General features: G+C 34.3%; 3 protein-coding genes across 5 annotated transcripts; 1 reads left to right on the plus strand and 2 right to left on the minus strand.

Moving 5' to 3' along the window:
- The first annotated feature begins 72 nt into the window (after positions 1-72).
- On the plus strand, positions 73-4,660 carry LOC142518224 (cation/H(+) antiporter 18-like). 3 transcript variants are annotated; one of them, XM_075620962.1, is made up of 4 exons: positions 73-271; positions 1,543-1,786; positions 2,267-3,268; positions 3,365-4,660. In XM_075620962.1, exons 2-4 carry the CDS (start codon positions 1,592-1,594, stop codon positions 4,571-4,573), a joined length of 2,406 nt encoding a protein of 801 aa, XP_075477077.1. In that variant the 5' UTR covers positions 73-271; positions 1,543-1,591; the 3' UTR covers positions 4,574-4,660. The 3 variants fall into 3 exon arrangements, with proteins under 3 accessions (XP_075477077.1, XP_075477076.1, XP_075477078.1); XM_075620961.1 differs by having other exon boundaries at positions 1,548-1,786; XM_075620963.1 differs by lacking the exon at positions 73-271 and adding an exon at positions 289-1,129 and having other exon boundaries at positions 1,548-1,786.
- A 970-nt stretch (positions 4,661-5,630) lies between these two features.
- Positions 5,631-7,010, minus strand: LOC142519627 (uncharacterized). The gene is made up of 3 exons (XM_075622663.1): positions 6,656-7,010; positions 6,169-6,388; positions 5,631-6,069 (listed from the first exon to the last, which is right to left on the minus strand). The coding sequence occupies exons 1-3, from the start codon at positions 7,008-7,010 to the stop codon at positions 5,631-5,633; spliced, it is 1,014 nt and encodes a 337-aa protein (XP_075478778.1).
- A 986-nt stretch (positions 7,011-7,996) lies between these two features.
- LOC142518502 (dirigent protein-like) lies at positions 7,997-8,682 on the minus strand. Its single transcript, XM_075621286.1, has one exon. The coding sequence runs from the start codon at positions 8,669-8,671 to the stop codon at positions 8,108-8,110; it is 564 nt and encodes a 187-aa protein (XP_075477401.1). The 5' UTR covers positions 8,672-8,682; the 3' UTR covers positions 7,997-8,107.
- Positions 8,683-16,038: the final 7,356 nt, after the last annotated feature.

Raw genomic sequence — 16,038 nt, forward strand, 5'->3', positions numbered from 1 at the left:
GTCAATCCCCTCCAAGGGCAATATAGGTAAATCACATTGTCCCTGTTCTATAAACATGCAGACTCCAAGGACTAGAAAAAAAAAATGGAACCGAACCAGCCAACTTATCTCTCTCTCTCTCTCACGATTTCTGTCATTCTTCCATAATCTCCGGAAGAAGGAAGAATTTTTTCTCGTCTTCTCACCGTCTCCGATTCTTCGTTGGGAGGATATCTCCGATTTCGCTGCATTTGTTACGGATCGAAACTTGCCCCATTTTTGCAGAATTCGTGTAATTCTTCCTTCTCTATCTATCGATACGATTTTTATTCGTCGGTGTGCATGCAATTTGATGTTATAAACCAGTTTTGTGATTCGTACGTGATGCAATTTTGATGTGTGTTTCCAAATCAAATTTACTGATTAAATTAAATCATGTACCACTGCGTTGCGTATATTTGTTCGTTTTGTACATTCGTGAATGCGATATCGAAGGGGGTGGGTAAGGGATTCTATGATTTGAAAGGGATTATTGACTGATGCGTTTGGAGAATTCGATGGGAATACAAGGGCATTCGGGTCGTTTTACGTGGTAGCTGAGTGGGAAGCTACGCTCTGGCATATATTTTCCCGAAGCATGATGAGTGAACGACACGTACTGTGATTATTATATTCGTATTCTGACGTCTTTGTGTGGAATGACAAGAATGTCATTCACGTTGACTGTTATATAATATGGAGTTCTCATTTTCTTCGTTAATTAAATACTTGTCATTTTTCAACGGTGTTGGGTCTTTTATTTGATTTTTTGTGCTTGCGTTTCTTTTTTGGCTGTTGAAATTACTCTTTCAATGGATAATTTTGTAATTTTTTAATAACCCGATAAATTTATGAGAACTGACTACGTGCTTTCTTGAAATTGATGCTCTTTTCTTTTCTTTTTTTTTTTTAAAAATTTTCCTTTTTTGGTTCTTATTTAACTCTACTTCATTTCGGTTCAGACGGAAAGTAGGAGGATTAAAAAATTTTGATGTTAAATTCAAAAAAAGGGTTGGAATCGGGGCGGCGATCTTGGCTGATGTCCACTTGGTCTGCCCTGGCGGCTGGTTGTTGGTCAAAGTTGTAGTTTTTCTAGGCCAGAAATAAAGCGGTTTGTAACTCTTGCGTACATGCACATGTAACATTTTCCCCGAATTTCTCAAGGAAAATTGTCAAATTCTTTGTATAAGATGCCATACTTTCTATCTTTGTATCTAACTTCTCGAAGTCTTAGTCATATAATTTTTTTTGTATTGGTTTTTATCACTGACATGTCAATCGTGTCAGTGGTAAATCCTTGATGTGTCTGGCACATAACAATAGATGACAGCTTCCAAACGGGTGGATTCCTGTCCTTGTTTTTTAGTTTATGATTGTGGAAGAAACATTGGATGGTACTTATTTCCAAATAAATCAAATTTGACGGTATTGGGTTGAATGCCGCAATATCTGGGCATGTGCTTTTTCTGTTAAAAATTAATTTATTACATTGAAGAATTTTATCGGGATTTGATGATCATGAAGTGCAGGCGTTAACCGAAATCAACAATCTTGTGGTGGCTTTTACCACAAAATGGCTTCTAATGCCACGGTCAATTGTCCACCTCCTATGAAGGCTACCTCTAATGGAGTGTTCCAAGGAGATGATCCTCTCCATTTTTCACTTCCTCTTGTCATTGTACAGATATGCCTCGTGGTTGTGCTGACCCGAGTACTTGCATATCTTCTCAGGCCTCTAAGACAACCACGCGTCATTGCTGAAGTTATTGTGAGTTTCTATTTCCTACATCCAATGTTTCTCAGTACGGTAGCTTTCTTATTTAATTTGCAGTGTATATTGTGCTTCCTTTTTCAGTGAACATGGATGTTCGATTTATTTCTTTCTTGAATATTTTCTACGGTCCACATTTCATATTTCATAGTGCTGCTGTAGATCATCACCTTTATTCCAATACGTGCAACTTTCCTCCATTATTGCTCGTTGAAATTGACGACCACAACTAAAAACAGCATAAACTATGTACACTGTAATTAAGCTTCAGTAGTATCAGTTTTCATTTGTCTCATCTTTATCATCCACTTAATGACAAAAACAAAGGAAGCACGTCTAGAAATGTAGTAATTTTTTGGTTTCTGTGCTTACACCTCATCCACCTATCTACAAGCATGATTAGGTTATCATTGTTTTAAGCATACACAAACATCACAAATTCTTGAAAGAATATAACATATCATAGCGTTCTGGCAGGGAGGAATTCTACTTGGTCCATCGGTTATAGGCCGCAATCAGAAATATCTTCATGCGATTTTTCCAACCAGGAGCCTTACAGTTCTGGATACACTTGCGAACCTTGGTCTCCTATTCTTTCTATTCTTAGTTGGCCTTGAGCTGGATCCAAGGGCACTTCGAAGAACCGGAAAGAAGGCGTTAAGTATTGCCCTCGCGGGAATCAGCGTCCCATTTCTTTTAGGAATTGGAACCTCAATCGTGCTTCGTGCGACTGTCTCCAAAGGTGTAAGTCAGGGGCCTTTTCTTGTATTCATGGGGGTGGCACTCTCCATCACAGCCTTCCCAGTCTTAGCCCGTATTCTGGCTGAGCTTAAGCTTTTGACTACTGATGTTGGTCGAATGGCCATGTCTGCTGCTGCAGTCAATGACGTGGCTGCATGGATTCTACTTGCACTAGCTATTGCCCTATCTGGCACAGGCCACTCGATTATTGTGGCATTGTGGGTCTTCTTGTCTGGATGCGGTTTTGTGTTGCTTTGCATTTTCGTCGGACCTCATCTTTTTAAATGGATAGTACGACGCTGCCCTGAGGGCGAGCCTGTGGATGAGATTTATGTTTGTTCTACATTGGCTGCTGTTTTGGCAGCTGGATTTGTGACCGATACCATTGGCATTCATGCCCTTTTTGGGGCATTTGTGCTTGGAGTTATCGTTCCAAAAGAGGGACCATTTGCTGGAGCCCTCGTCGAGAAAGTTGAGGATCTTGTGTCTGGCCTCTTTCTTCCTTTGTACTTTGTATCAAGTGGGCTCAAGACGAATGTTGCCACCATTCAAGGGGCTCAGTCATGGGGTCTTCTTGTTTTGGTAATTTTTACAGCTTGTTTTGGAAAGATTGTTGGCACTGTTATTGTCTCTCTCTGCTGCAAGATTCCTTTTAAAGAGGCACTAACTCTCGGATTCCTGATGAATACGAAAGGTTTAGTGGAGCTTATCGTCCTCAACATTGGGAAGGATAGAGGGGTAAACATAAATGATAAAATACATTTTATCGATGCATTTCAATGATTTGTAGTTCCTTTATTTTTCATTCAACGGCTTTCATTTTCGATCCTGTAGGTTCTGAACGATCAAACATTTGCCATCATGGTTTTAATGGCTTTGTTCACGACATTTATAACGACCCCTACTGTTATAGCCATATACAAGCCAGCTCAAATGGCTATATCAGAATACAAGCATAGAACAATTCAGAGAAAGAAAACAAGTTCTCAACTCCGAATCTTGGCCTGTTTTTTCAGCACAAGAAACATTCCGACGCTGATTAATCTCATCGAAACTTCACGAGGTAAAGGAAAGAAGGGAGGACTGCGTGTCTATGCAATGCACTTGATGGAGCTCTCTGAAAGGTCATCCGCAATTTTGATGGTTCACAAGGCGAGAAGAAACGGGATGCCATTTTGGAACAAGTCACAGGACTATAATTCGAATCAAATTGTAGTTGCTTTTGAGACTTTCCAGCACCTCAGCCAAGTATCCATCCAACCAACAACAGCAATATCACCGATGTCCAGCATGCATGAAGATATATGCTCCAGTGCCGAGAGTAAGAGGGCAGCAATAATAATACTTCCATTCCACAAGCATCAAAGACTCGACGGACTGTTGGAGACGACACGAATTGATTTGAGGTATGTAAACAGGAGGGTTCTTGAGTATGCCCCATGTTCAGTTGGGATTTTAGTTGATCGAGGGCTCGGAGGAACATCTCACATAGCTGCTAGCAACGTCAGCTACACCATCACAGTATTCTTCTTTGGTGGCCATGATGATCGTGAAGCTCTATCCCATGGTGGACTCATGGCTGAGCACCCTGGAATCAGTTTAAACGTGGTTCGTTTCATTGTCCACCCCAAGGTAGTTGGAGACAGCGTCCAACTAGATATAGAAAATCAAAATTGTCCCGAATCAAGATCAGATGATGAAGAGTTTCTTGCAGAGTTCAAGAACAAAGTATCAGAAGACGTTTCAATCAAATTCGAAGAGATCACTGTTAGCGATGAAGCAGAAACAACAAATGCCATTCGCACATTTAGTCGTTGCAATCTGATACTTGTTGGTAGAATGCCCGAGGGTCAACTTGTTGTGGCTTTCAAAAAAAAGTGCGAATGTCCTGAACTTGGACCAGTCGGGAACTTGTTGATTTCACCCGGATTCACAACCACAGCATCAGTTCTTGTGGTGCAGCAGTACCGCAGCAAGCTAACCGGAGACTCGCTGAAATCTTTGAAAGAAGAGGGTACAACGACAGAAGGGGAGTCTGATTAAACAAGTGGTAAACTTATATTGAATTCGATTCACATTATAATGTTCAAAGCGATAGATAGCACACGTATGTACTTCCTTCGCCTCTGTAAGTAACCTGTGAAGCTGGAAGTTAACACGCAGTGTTGAGGGAGAGGAAGAGGCAGGTTGGCAAGGGCTATTACACCTGCTTACTATTAGATTTCCTAGCACACACGTATACTTGTCTATATATTATATGACCACCCCTAAATTTGAAAATAAAATTATATATATGACGTGGGAAGGATTTGATATTTGGGTTTCTTGATAATATCTGTTAGACTATCACATAATAGACTTACTCGAGAAGAATTTTATTTTGTATTATGAATATTCAAAATGTTTTTGCGAGAACTGACAGAGGTTTAATTCAAATCATGTGAATGAAATAATCAATTCTCCAGATTCCCAACCACTCAGCTCTTCAAAACTATTAGGTTTTTTAAAGGTTAACAATAAAATTTAAAAATATTTAACAAAAAGTAATTTTTTTCATCTTGTGATTTTCATTTTTTATATCATCAAATTTTAGTTTTGGTCTTTTATATTTTAAATTTTGATAATTTGTCATTTTTTTTGTGAGAGAACTGGATATGACAAATGTATATATCAGTATCATATCGACATCTTATCATCGACGTCACAACACTAACACGTTGGAATTTATTCAGAAAAAGAATAAAATTGTAAAATAAATAAATATGTCATGCTTCAAGTGAAATTTAATGACATAGATAACAAAAATATAAGTAAAATTATAATTTTCCAAAAATGAAACCACATTTTTTTAAGTGACAGATATTAATAAGAATGAAAAGACTTACGACACAATAGGCTTTAATGATTGGCTTGCCCAGATGGCAACTCATTCTTTTTTTTTTTTTACCAGCAAAATGTATCCATTTTATTAAGAAAAAACCAATGTTCACAGATACAAATTAACCAACCAAGAAGGAAATTCTCCATTCACCCAACAAAAAGGCGAGGGAGAGGAAATAACAAATTGAGCTAGAGAATGTGCTATGACATTAGAAGATCGTCATATGTGTTGTAGACTCAGTATCCACGGTTTCTTTGTCAAGTTCTTAATCTCTTCTGCACAAGAGCCAATATATCCAAGGTCTGAAGATGGATCCATGACTGCTTGCACGGCCATCTGTGAGTCCGAGTAAACATGAGTGCAGACCAAACCCCTCTGGTATACGTGTTTTATTCCTTCCTGAATAGCCAACATTTCCGCATGGACCACCGATATTGGTGGCTCGATTCTGTTTCCGAAGGCCAGCATCATATTCCCATCCTGATTACGAATTACCCCAGCAATCCCATAGATGTTGAGATGATCATTAACAGCCGCATCCACATCAAGCCGCAGATGCTGAGAGGGTGTAGGAGTCCAAACCTTTATCAACTCGGCCGCTGGTTCAGGATTGCTAGTCTGAGATGCCTTCCCAAGTGCCCATAATTCTTCGATGTAGCTGTCATTTCATTGTTTCGACATCGTTGGTTTTATATCTTCAGTGCTATGTGTAACATGAAGTCTGTCACAGCAAACGCTCCAAGTTCGACATGCAAACCTCTCGAAATCATCTTTGCTTAGTTGGCTCATCATCCAATTGCATATCTCCATCGTATCCCGACCACAGACTTGGTTTAAAGGCTGTTTATGAATCTGTCCTTTCCAGTAACCTTTGACCTCCGGGCAGTAGAACAGTGCGTGAGCCATTGTATCTCCTCCAAAGCCGCAAAGCGGACAGACATTCAAAGCTGGGACATGATGCTTTATCAGATTGCTTCCTGTTGGAATTAAATCCAGGGTTACCCTCCACCAAAAGATTTTAATTTTTGGTGGAAGCGTGAGTGTCCAGAGGAATTTCCACCACTTCATCATTGGTAAAATCGTTTGATGTTCCGGCATATCATAGAGCTCAATTCCTACCCTATACCCATCTTTCACTGAATATCTTCCCTTTTTATCATATTTTCAGAATCTGGAGTCAGCTCTCGGTGTTTGCGGAAGGGGAATCCGCTGGATTTTCTCTCCAATATAGGGTAGAACTGAACCTCTTATAGCCTCTTCATCCCAGTTGCCATTATGAATAAGAGTATCTACCTTGAGTTCATTTAAATTCGGAGAGCCATGGTTAGTGAGATAGCTACGGAACTTTGGCACCCATTTATCTCGAAAGATACGGATTGAACTTCCATTTCCTACTCGCCAATACAATCCTTCCTCCGGTAGTGTTCGGCTCCAGAGGAGTGATCTCCATACAAACGATGGGTTACTCCCAAGTGTCGCGTGCATTATGTCTCCATGTTTAAAATAGCGAGCTTTAAGGACTCGGCCAACAAGCGAATCAGGTTTCCGTAAAATTCTCCAAATCTGTTTGGCAAGGAGAGCTTTATTAAAGATCTCCATTTTTCGAAAACACATTCCTCCCTGGCATTTCGGTTTACATATGTAATCCCACTTTTACCAATGAAGCTTTCTATTATCTGCAGTAGAGCCCCACCAAAATTTGGCGCATTCTCGTTCAATATGATTGCATATGGATCTGGGGATTCGGAAACATGACATAGCATATGTGGGCACGGCCTGAAGAACTGACTTAATCAAAACCTCCTTTCCTCCTACCGAAAACAGTTTGTTGCCCCAGTTAGAGATCCTCTTGGCCACTTTTTCAAGGAGATAAGTAAACTGGACTCTTTTAGACCGGGCTGAGAAAGTTGGCAAGCCCAAGTATATTTCATGTCTTTGTACTACTGGAATGGTCAGCCTAGTTTTAATGAGGTCTATCACATCCGTCTTTGTGTTCGGGCTGAAAGAGAGGCTTGATTTTTCAAAATTGATTAGTTGTCCCGACGCCTTGGCGTACTGATCCAGACAAAGATTAATTTGTACACAATCTGCTTCTGTTGCCCTAAAGAAAACCAGGCTATCATCAGCAAAGAACAAGTGTGAAAAGTTGGGACATGAGATGGCAACTCATTCTTTTAAAAAGCTTAATTTTTTAAAAATTGTTTTGTAACTTCGTCCATTCTTGTTCTTCTTCTTTTTTGTAGGTATTCAAAAAGTTTGGTATTAGAAAAATGTTTTCTTTAAAAAAATATATATTTTTCTTCGTGATGTTGATGATGTGATGCTAAGAAATTGCTGATATGGTCACATATTGCTGATGTATTTTACATCACACACGTCAAATCCAATTTGTTGGTTTCCAATTAAATTTTGACTATTTGCAAACCAAAATTTCAAAACAAGAAAATTTATAAAATTATTTCGCGAATTTCAGTGTAGTATAAATATTGAATTATTAAGTGCGGTATATTCAATTCAGAGTTTTCGATGATATTTGATGATTTGCAAACCAAAATTTCAAATCCATCCTTAAAATTTGGGTATAACCCATCTGGTTTAAAATTACTCAAGAGTTCAGATTAATTTTATAGATTGGGCATATATAGCTTTCAACAAAAGTCTTGATTCCAAACTCGAATCGACTCGACTCGACTAGTTTACCAACATTCATACAACTTAATATCAACACGAAGCCTAAAATACACATCTCCCTCAAATGCATCAGTCATCAAAGTGGCAACCCCTCTAGCCATGAAGAAATCACCTGTACCCCCGATGACCGATATATCTCTAGTCTTGTTCATCAACGGATCCGCCCCGGCGAAATTCAACGTCCCTACGTAGTTTGTGGAATTAAACAAGAACGAGAACCCTAGCCATGCACCATATATAATCTTCTGATCATAAAAATACATTCCCTGTGCTCGTCCCACGGGGGGTGAGTGGAGATTGTTGTCCAAGGTAATGGGGTCGTCGAAAACGATCATGTCACCAAAGTTAAACGGTTTTGCCATGGTGGTCTTGTTTCCCCACTGCGGAGAGCCGACTATAGCGGCGGTGGCATTGTTATAATTATGACCATCGAATAGGATGTCGTGGAAGAAGAAGACGAGCTCGTTGCATGGGCGACGCGGACGGGGTTTCCGGCCGTAGGCGGTGGCCGTGACGGCAGAGATGAGGAGGTAGAGTAAAAGGGTTGCCACTTGGGGTTTAGTTGCCATGATTGGTGTAAATTTTGTTGATGCTCTAGTTATACATATATATATATATATATATGTATATATATTATATTATATATGTATATGTATAGTGGCTTGTGGGGGTTTGGTGAGCATTGCCACTATCAAATTTGAATTAAATTTGAAATATGAATTAAGAGGTACCTTTTTTTCTCCCCCAAATACAATATGAATTAAATTTGAAATATGACTAAAGAGATACCTTTTTTTACCCCAAATACCGAAGGCCAATATTAGTTCTAAAATGCAGTATTAATGAAGGACAAACTATGTTTTTAAGAAATTTTTAAGTGAAAAAATTTAAAATATGTGCTTGGACAATATTTTTGTAAAACGTTTATGAAAATATTTTTAAAAAAATTGTTCTCTAAGTATAATTTTTAAAGAACAATTGAGAAGTATTTTTTGGTATTTTAAAAATAAAAAGCAAAGGTCAAACGGATAATAAATCTCAAACAAAAAGAAAAATGAGAATTATTTAATTATAATTTATATATATATATATATATATATATATAATAGTTATTCAAACTCATATTTATTCTTAGAGTAAGTTTTTTGTGAGACGATCTCACGAATTTTTATTTGTGAGACGGGTCAACCCAACCGATATTCAGAATAAAAAGTAATACTCTTAGCATAAAAAGTAATACTTTTTAATGGATGACCCAAAAAAGATATCCCTTTACAAAATATGACTCATTAGATCGTCTCACACAAGTTTTTGTCAAATTCTTAAAACAACATTTCAAAGATTTTATAATTTTTTTAAAATAATTTTATAAAAACGTAAAGGGAGCGCTATAGTGTTGCTATGTAGCCACACTGACACTGACCCCGTTGTTAACAATCTTTAATATTTAGTTAGTTTTAGATCGTAATATAATAATAATATATTAAAAAGTTAATTAGTTGGTGATGTTATAAATTTGGGTTTATCAGTTCGCCAAATAAAACAATTTAAATAATAATACATGGTTGGTTTAATAATTTATTTTAAGAATCTTACCTTTATCGGTTCGCCAAATAACACAATTTAATTAATAATACATGGTTAGTTTAATCATTTATTTTAAGAATCTTACCTTAAATAAAATAGAGTAAATTTTTGTCATTTATATTTATTTTTAATGTGGCTCTCTATGTTACTGATTTTAATCAATATGATCGAACGTTTGTCGATTTACCAAAAGTTATAGTTAGTGGTAACAGTTCAACTCAAATCATTTAAATTATATATCAGGTTAAGCATTACTTTTCGATTGTTCTATCCAGCAGATACAATTATTGCACTCAACAATATCTCTCCATTGATTACACTATTTGCAATCAATTAGTATCAAACTAATGATCTTGGCTCTGATACCAATTGTAGAACCAAACGCTTGTCGCTTTACCAAAAGTTATAGATAATGATACAATTCAAATCTTTTAAACTGTATAACAGTTCAAACACCACGTTTGAATTGCTCTATCCAACAAAAACAATTATCGGAAAAAACACAATCTTAATGCTACGATTTTCAATTTTTTGCACTTTTAGATTTTTATAATGAGAGTGTTGATTTGATATTGCACACAAGTTAATTTTACGCCGGTATCACGCCGACATAACGTTAAAAACAAAAAAATTATATATTAAAATTGAAAGTTGACAATACAAAAAATAAAAATTACAAATATATATATATATATATATACCGAACCAACGTTACAATTTTCCTTAAAATTTCACATGTTGTGTGACTCCCCAAAAGTGGCCCCTTAAAAAAGAAAAACCAGATTATAGAAACAAACAAAAAAGTGGGAAAATGGATATACCAACCAATGTTGACATATTTCATGCATGTACACCGATTTTTTTTCTCTCCCGAAAATGCCTCTCATTTTTTTTAAAATATAATATTTCTCTATATAGTATTATTTTTTATTATTAAGCATTGTTATTATTAAGCATGAGAATCTCAAAATTAGGGCTCGCAAAAAAACTGAAACCGATCCATCTAATCTCATATCATTCTTGCCCCGAAAAAATCTCGAACTTTTCGATGTCGAGAGTGAGATCATAAAACTAATATCCACTCGGCGAGATTCTCAACCCGACCGGATTATTTTAATAATTTTTAATTTTTTTAAAAAATATTATAATATTATTAACATATTGGTTTGGAAAATTGTAATTTAAAATGAAATACTATTAGGTCGAAGCCCATATTGAAATTAATTAACGCATTTGAAAGGGATTAACTCATAGATGACGATTTGAAGGCTTAAATTAAATGGTTAATAAATTTATCAAAATAAAATTCACATAAACAAATATTATAACTAAAATAAAATTATACAAAATAGAGAGAGTTTATCATCATTTTTTATCCTTTAGCCTAAACTTAGAAGATTAAATGGAACACATTATTGTTCTCACTCCTATATTTATCGGAATATTATCTCCCTAACAGATGAGGTCCTGAACTTTTGAGATATCCTATTTGTACACAACGAGATCCCGAATATTCAGGTTCGGTATTTTCGAGTTCGAGATCGAGAGAAAAAAATTCTCAATTCTTATCAGGATAGAAATTGAGTAGGAGGGTTACAGTACAGGTCCCGACCCGATCCCACACCTATTCAAAATAATTACTCGTGATCTATAAAATCACACCATTTTTTTTTCCAAAACGCGCTTGTTCATCCTTAATTTTTTTTAATAAAAACTCAAGACACATAAATTAATCAAAAAACTTATTCTCATAACTCCGTTTTATACAAAACATTAATATAGATTACAAATAGGTCTTTTATGAGATGGTCTCACGAATTTTTATCTGTGAGACGGGTCAACCATACCGATATTCACAATAAAAAGTAATATTCTTAACATAAAAAAATAATATTTTTCATGGATGACCCAAATAAGAGATCTGTCTCACAAAATACGACCCATGAGACCGTCTCACACAATTTTTTGTCTATACTGAATGTTACATTTTATATCAATTTGAATATATATTATATATATATATGCCTAGATTTATTTTTCTTTTTAGAATTTCAAATTACAGTATAATTTCTCATCAATTTTTATTGTAATTATGTTAATTATCTCTATTTAAATATAAATCAGATAATTTAAAAAATATTTTATTAAACATATATATAAAACACATGTACGAGTGCAATAATATAATAATATGACCTGTTGACACCAATGAACCATATTTTTTTAGAAAATAATTTTACCCTCCAAATCTTGTAATTTTCTTTTCACGTGCTCAAATATCGGTCAGAATACGTCTCTGTAATGTTGACATAGCCACTTAATTAGGTTTGGTGTTGATTATTTCAGTCAACTTTAGAGTACTACCTTTTTGTTTAATATTTCATTAATAAATCACAAATTTCTTCGTTTCAATTATGTGATCCAAGACCATTATTAATCAAAACTTTATGTGATATTAGAGAGTATTTGCGAACTCTAAAAAAAAAGTTTTAGAAGGATATGGATATATAAAGGTCGCAAACACGTTTGAAGAATAACGATGAAATATTAGATTGTGTTTGGATATATATATATTTCACAGTTGTTTTAATTTGTTTGGAGACGTAAAATCATAAACTTCAGATCTACCTCTTATATGTTTATATAACATTTCATGTTAATCGGGATGAATTTCAAGTTCACCCGATAATTATATAATTTGAAATTCATTCTATATGTATTGCTAATGCATAAATAAGTAAGACATGAATTTGAGATTGAGTAGGTCTATTGTGATACGGTCTCACGAATTTTTATCTGTTAGACGGGTCAATCCTACCGATATTCACAATAAAAAGTAATACTCATAGCATAAAAGTAATATTTTTTCATGGATGACCCAAATAAGAGATTCGTCTCACAAAATACGATCCGTGAGACCGTCTCACACAAGTTTTTGCCTTTGACATTTGATATGTTGTTTCGTTGTAAACAATCAAATTATAATCGAAATTCATCGATTTCTCCAAAGTGGACATTTAGGTCATAATTAAATAAAAAGATTTGGAATTACACATTTTTTCTGGGAAATGATATATGTACAAGTTGAGTTACAAAATGCATTTGAAATTACAAAATTATCCTTGCACTTTATCTGGAAAAAAATCTTTTTCTAAAGTGTATTTAAGATAGTTTTGTAATTTCAAATGTGTTTTGTAATCTAACGAGTAATCCGATTTGTATGCGTGGTAAATATAAAAAAATCCAAATATTAGCGATGAGGTTAGGTTTATAATAATTTTGGCAGCCTTGCGTGATTTTAGGCATTGGAATATCTATTCTCATTGTAAAATCAGCGATGTCATGACAAATTCTAAATGAAGTCAAATATTGATGAATTTCGAGTCAGATTTGAACTGGAATCAGGATCATTTGGATTACTCATCGTTTTGGAGTTAAACGCTAAAGATTCTATGTAGTCAAATACAAAGTTATGACATGTCATTACTCATGAAACAAATATTATTTTGAGTAGGTCTCTTGTGAGACAGTCTCACGAATCTTTATCTATAAAACGGGTCAACTCTACCGATATTCACAATAAAAAGTAATATTCTTAACGTAAAAAGTAATGTTTTTTCATGGATGACCCAAATAAGAGACCCGTCTCACAAAATACGACATGTGAGACCGTCTCACACAAGTTTTTGCCTATTATTTTTATGTCGAAAATGTTACTTTTCACTGTAGAAATAAACGGGTCGACCCATCTTACAGATTGAACTAGATTCACAAGACCATCTCACAAGCAGAGCCGGACCTTTTATGAGGCCAATCAAGCGGTTGCCTCAAGGCCCGACCCAATAAAAGGCCCAAATTATATGTGTGTGTGTAAATATATATATATATATATATATAATCTTTAATGAGTTATAATTGAATTATGAGTTTTATATAAATTTTATGCGCGACTTGTGTAATTAATAAATGAAAAGTCTAAGGAAATAAAATAAATTGTGAATAGAGATTGAATGTGTGGACCGTTGAAAGATGAAATTCATTGTTTTTTGGGATTTCTTTGTCATTTGATTTTGTAATTTGTTATTTCGACTCAAAGAATTTTTCGATTTTGTAATTTTTTATTTCGACTCAAATAATTCTTTGATTTTGTAGTTTTTACATTTATAGAAACTAAAAGTGTAGTTTTTACAAGAATTATCTTCGATCAACAATGCCTCAAGATAGACTAAATGAATTAACTATGTTGTCGACTGAAAATAAATGGTCTGACAATTAGATTACACAAATTTGATAAATATTTTCGTCTCTAAAAAGCTAGACGTGTAGTATTTATGTAGTTATTTTAAATATTTATTGAATTTTGTTGTTGATATAATATATTAGTTTTGATATATTTATGTATTTATTAGTATATTTGTAATTTGCAAATTGAATTTTATATTTATTACTGTAATAAGAGGGCTCATTTTTCAATTTTCGTTTCAGGCCTCATTCAACACATGTACGGCTTTGCTCACAAGAGAACTACTTTTTCAAAAAATTATCCTATGATTAAAAGTTCATGAAGATTCGGTTCATTGCATGTTATATATATCTCTCCCACCCACACACACACATGTATATATAAGATTCTTATCTACCATATATGAACAAAATCTACCAAGTCTATACATACCGACTAGCTAGGTAGTGGATAATTAATTATATGACATATATATGATTGAGTAATTACATTTTTAAATTAATATAACATGGACAATTTTTTTTTACTTTATTTTATAGTTATTTTTGGAATTATTATAGGTGTACTTGTGAATATCAAAATAAAAACGTCGCCCTTACCAAACGAAGATTGTAACATTTTGTATCTAACATTTATATGTATATATTATATTCTTAACATTTGGTGGATAGTGGGTAAGTTTGGCCCATAGGCAGAACCACGGTTTTAAAACCTAAAAGGAGGATTATATTTTTTTTGTGCAGTAACTTGCACGGTTTTTTTTTTTTCGTTCATGTTATTGGTCAATTCATAATTTTAATTTTATATTTTAAAATTTCAATTTTAATCTCATTTTTTAACTTGAGTGCTGACGTGATATCAGACATGTCGATAATATATGTCGTCGGGTCAGAAATTTTCAATGGCTTCTCATCATTTTTTGATTAAACAACATTATTTTTTGTTGCCGCATCAACACTTCAATGAAAAATGATTAAAATAAAAATATAAATTAGTAGACTAACATCGAAAATAAGCGTTTTCAGAACTGGACCGGACCTACCACGGTTCCGATCCAGACATCACCCAAAAACCGTTTTACCGGGAAACCGATCGGACACGTATTGTAATGCCTGAAGTAATATCACAAGTTGTTGATTTAGTAATATGATATTACTAAATAATTAATAATTTTTAAAGAATGAAATATGACATATTTTGGTCATATGAAGTCCAAATGATTTGAAATTTGGATATAATGTAGAACACTGAAAGATATAGAAGTTCCATGTTTTGAGTTTTGGACAATTTGATCGTTTGACTGGTCCAAATGGATATACCGGTGTTAAAATGTTAAATATTATATAATATAATATAATATTATATAATAATAATTAAAAAAAAAAAATAAAAAGAAAATTGAGGCGGTGGATTGAATTTCGCAAGCAACATATGCACGAACAGGCGAGAGAGGAGAGAAAGAAATAACATTTTGATTTTTTTTTCGATCGTGCGACTTATCGGTTTATCTAATCGATGAACCGACTTCAGTTTTGGGATCGTTGACACGAGGTCTTCGATTTGAGGTATAAATTTTATAGTTTTGATGATGTTTGAAATTCGTCCATTTTTGGAATAAATCTGATAAATTGTTAAATTATACTGATATTGAAGATTGTTGAGTAGTGTATGATTTTAGCGAAGAAGAGAAGATTATAGTGGTGTTATTTTGAATTATTCCCAATTTATTATAATTAGGGATTTTTAATCATTGGATTGAGATTGGAGAGTTGTTTGTCAGTTGTTATTAATTCTGATTATATATTCGGAGTCTACGAAGTATAGGCTACACGTTGATATAAAGTTTTCGTAATTTAACGGATATTGTAAAATAGCCTATTATTTGAAGTTAATTAATTAGGGTGTATTTGATGGTAGTATTGTGAATTAAATACACCAGATTATTAAATTGTTGAACAATACGAATTTATAATCGAGTTTTATATTTTGTTGAATTAATTGTTGTTGGGCTATTTGATGTTATATATTGAGGCTGTTATAACTGTGTTGATACGGTGACAATGATCTGATAATTATTGTTGAATTATTTAGATACATCACAAGCCT

The sequence above is a fragment of the Primulina tabacum genome, chromosome 11 (assembly GCF_025594145.1).
Source record: "Primulina tabacum isolate GXHZ01 chromosome 11, ASM2559414v2, whole genome shotgun sequence".
NCBI lineage: Eukaryota > Viridiplantae > Streptophyta > Magnoliopsida > Lamiales > Gesneriaceae > Primulina > Primulina tabacum.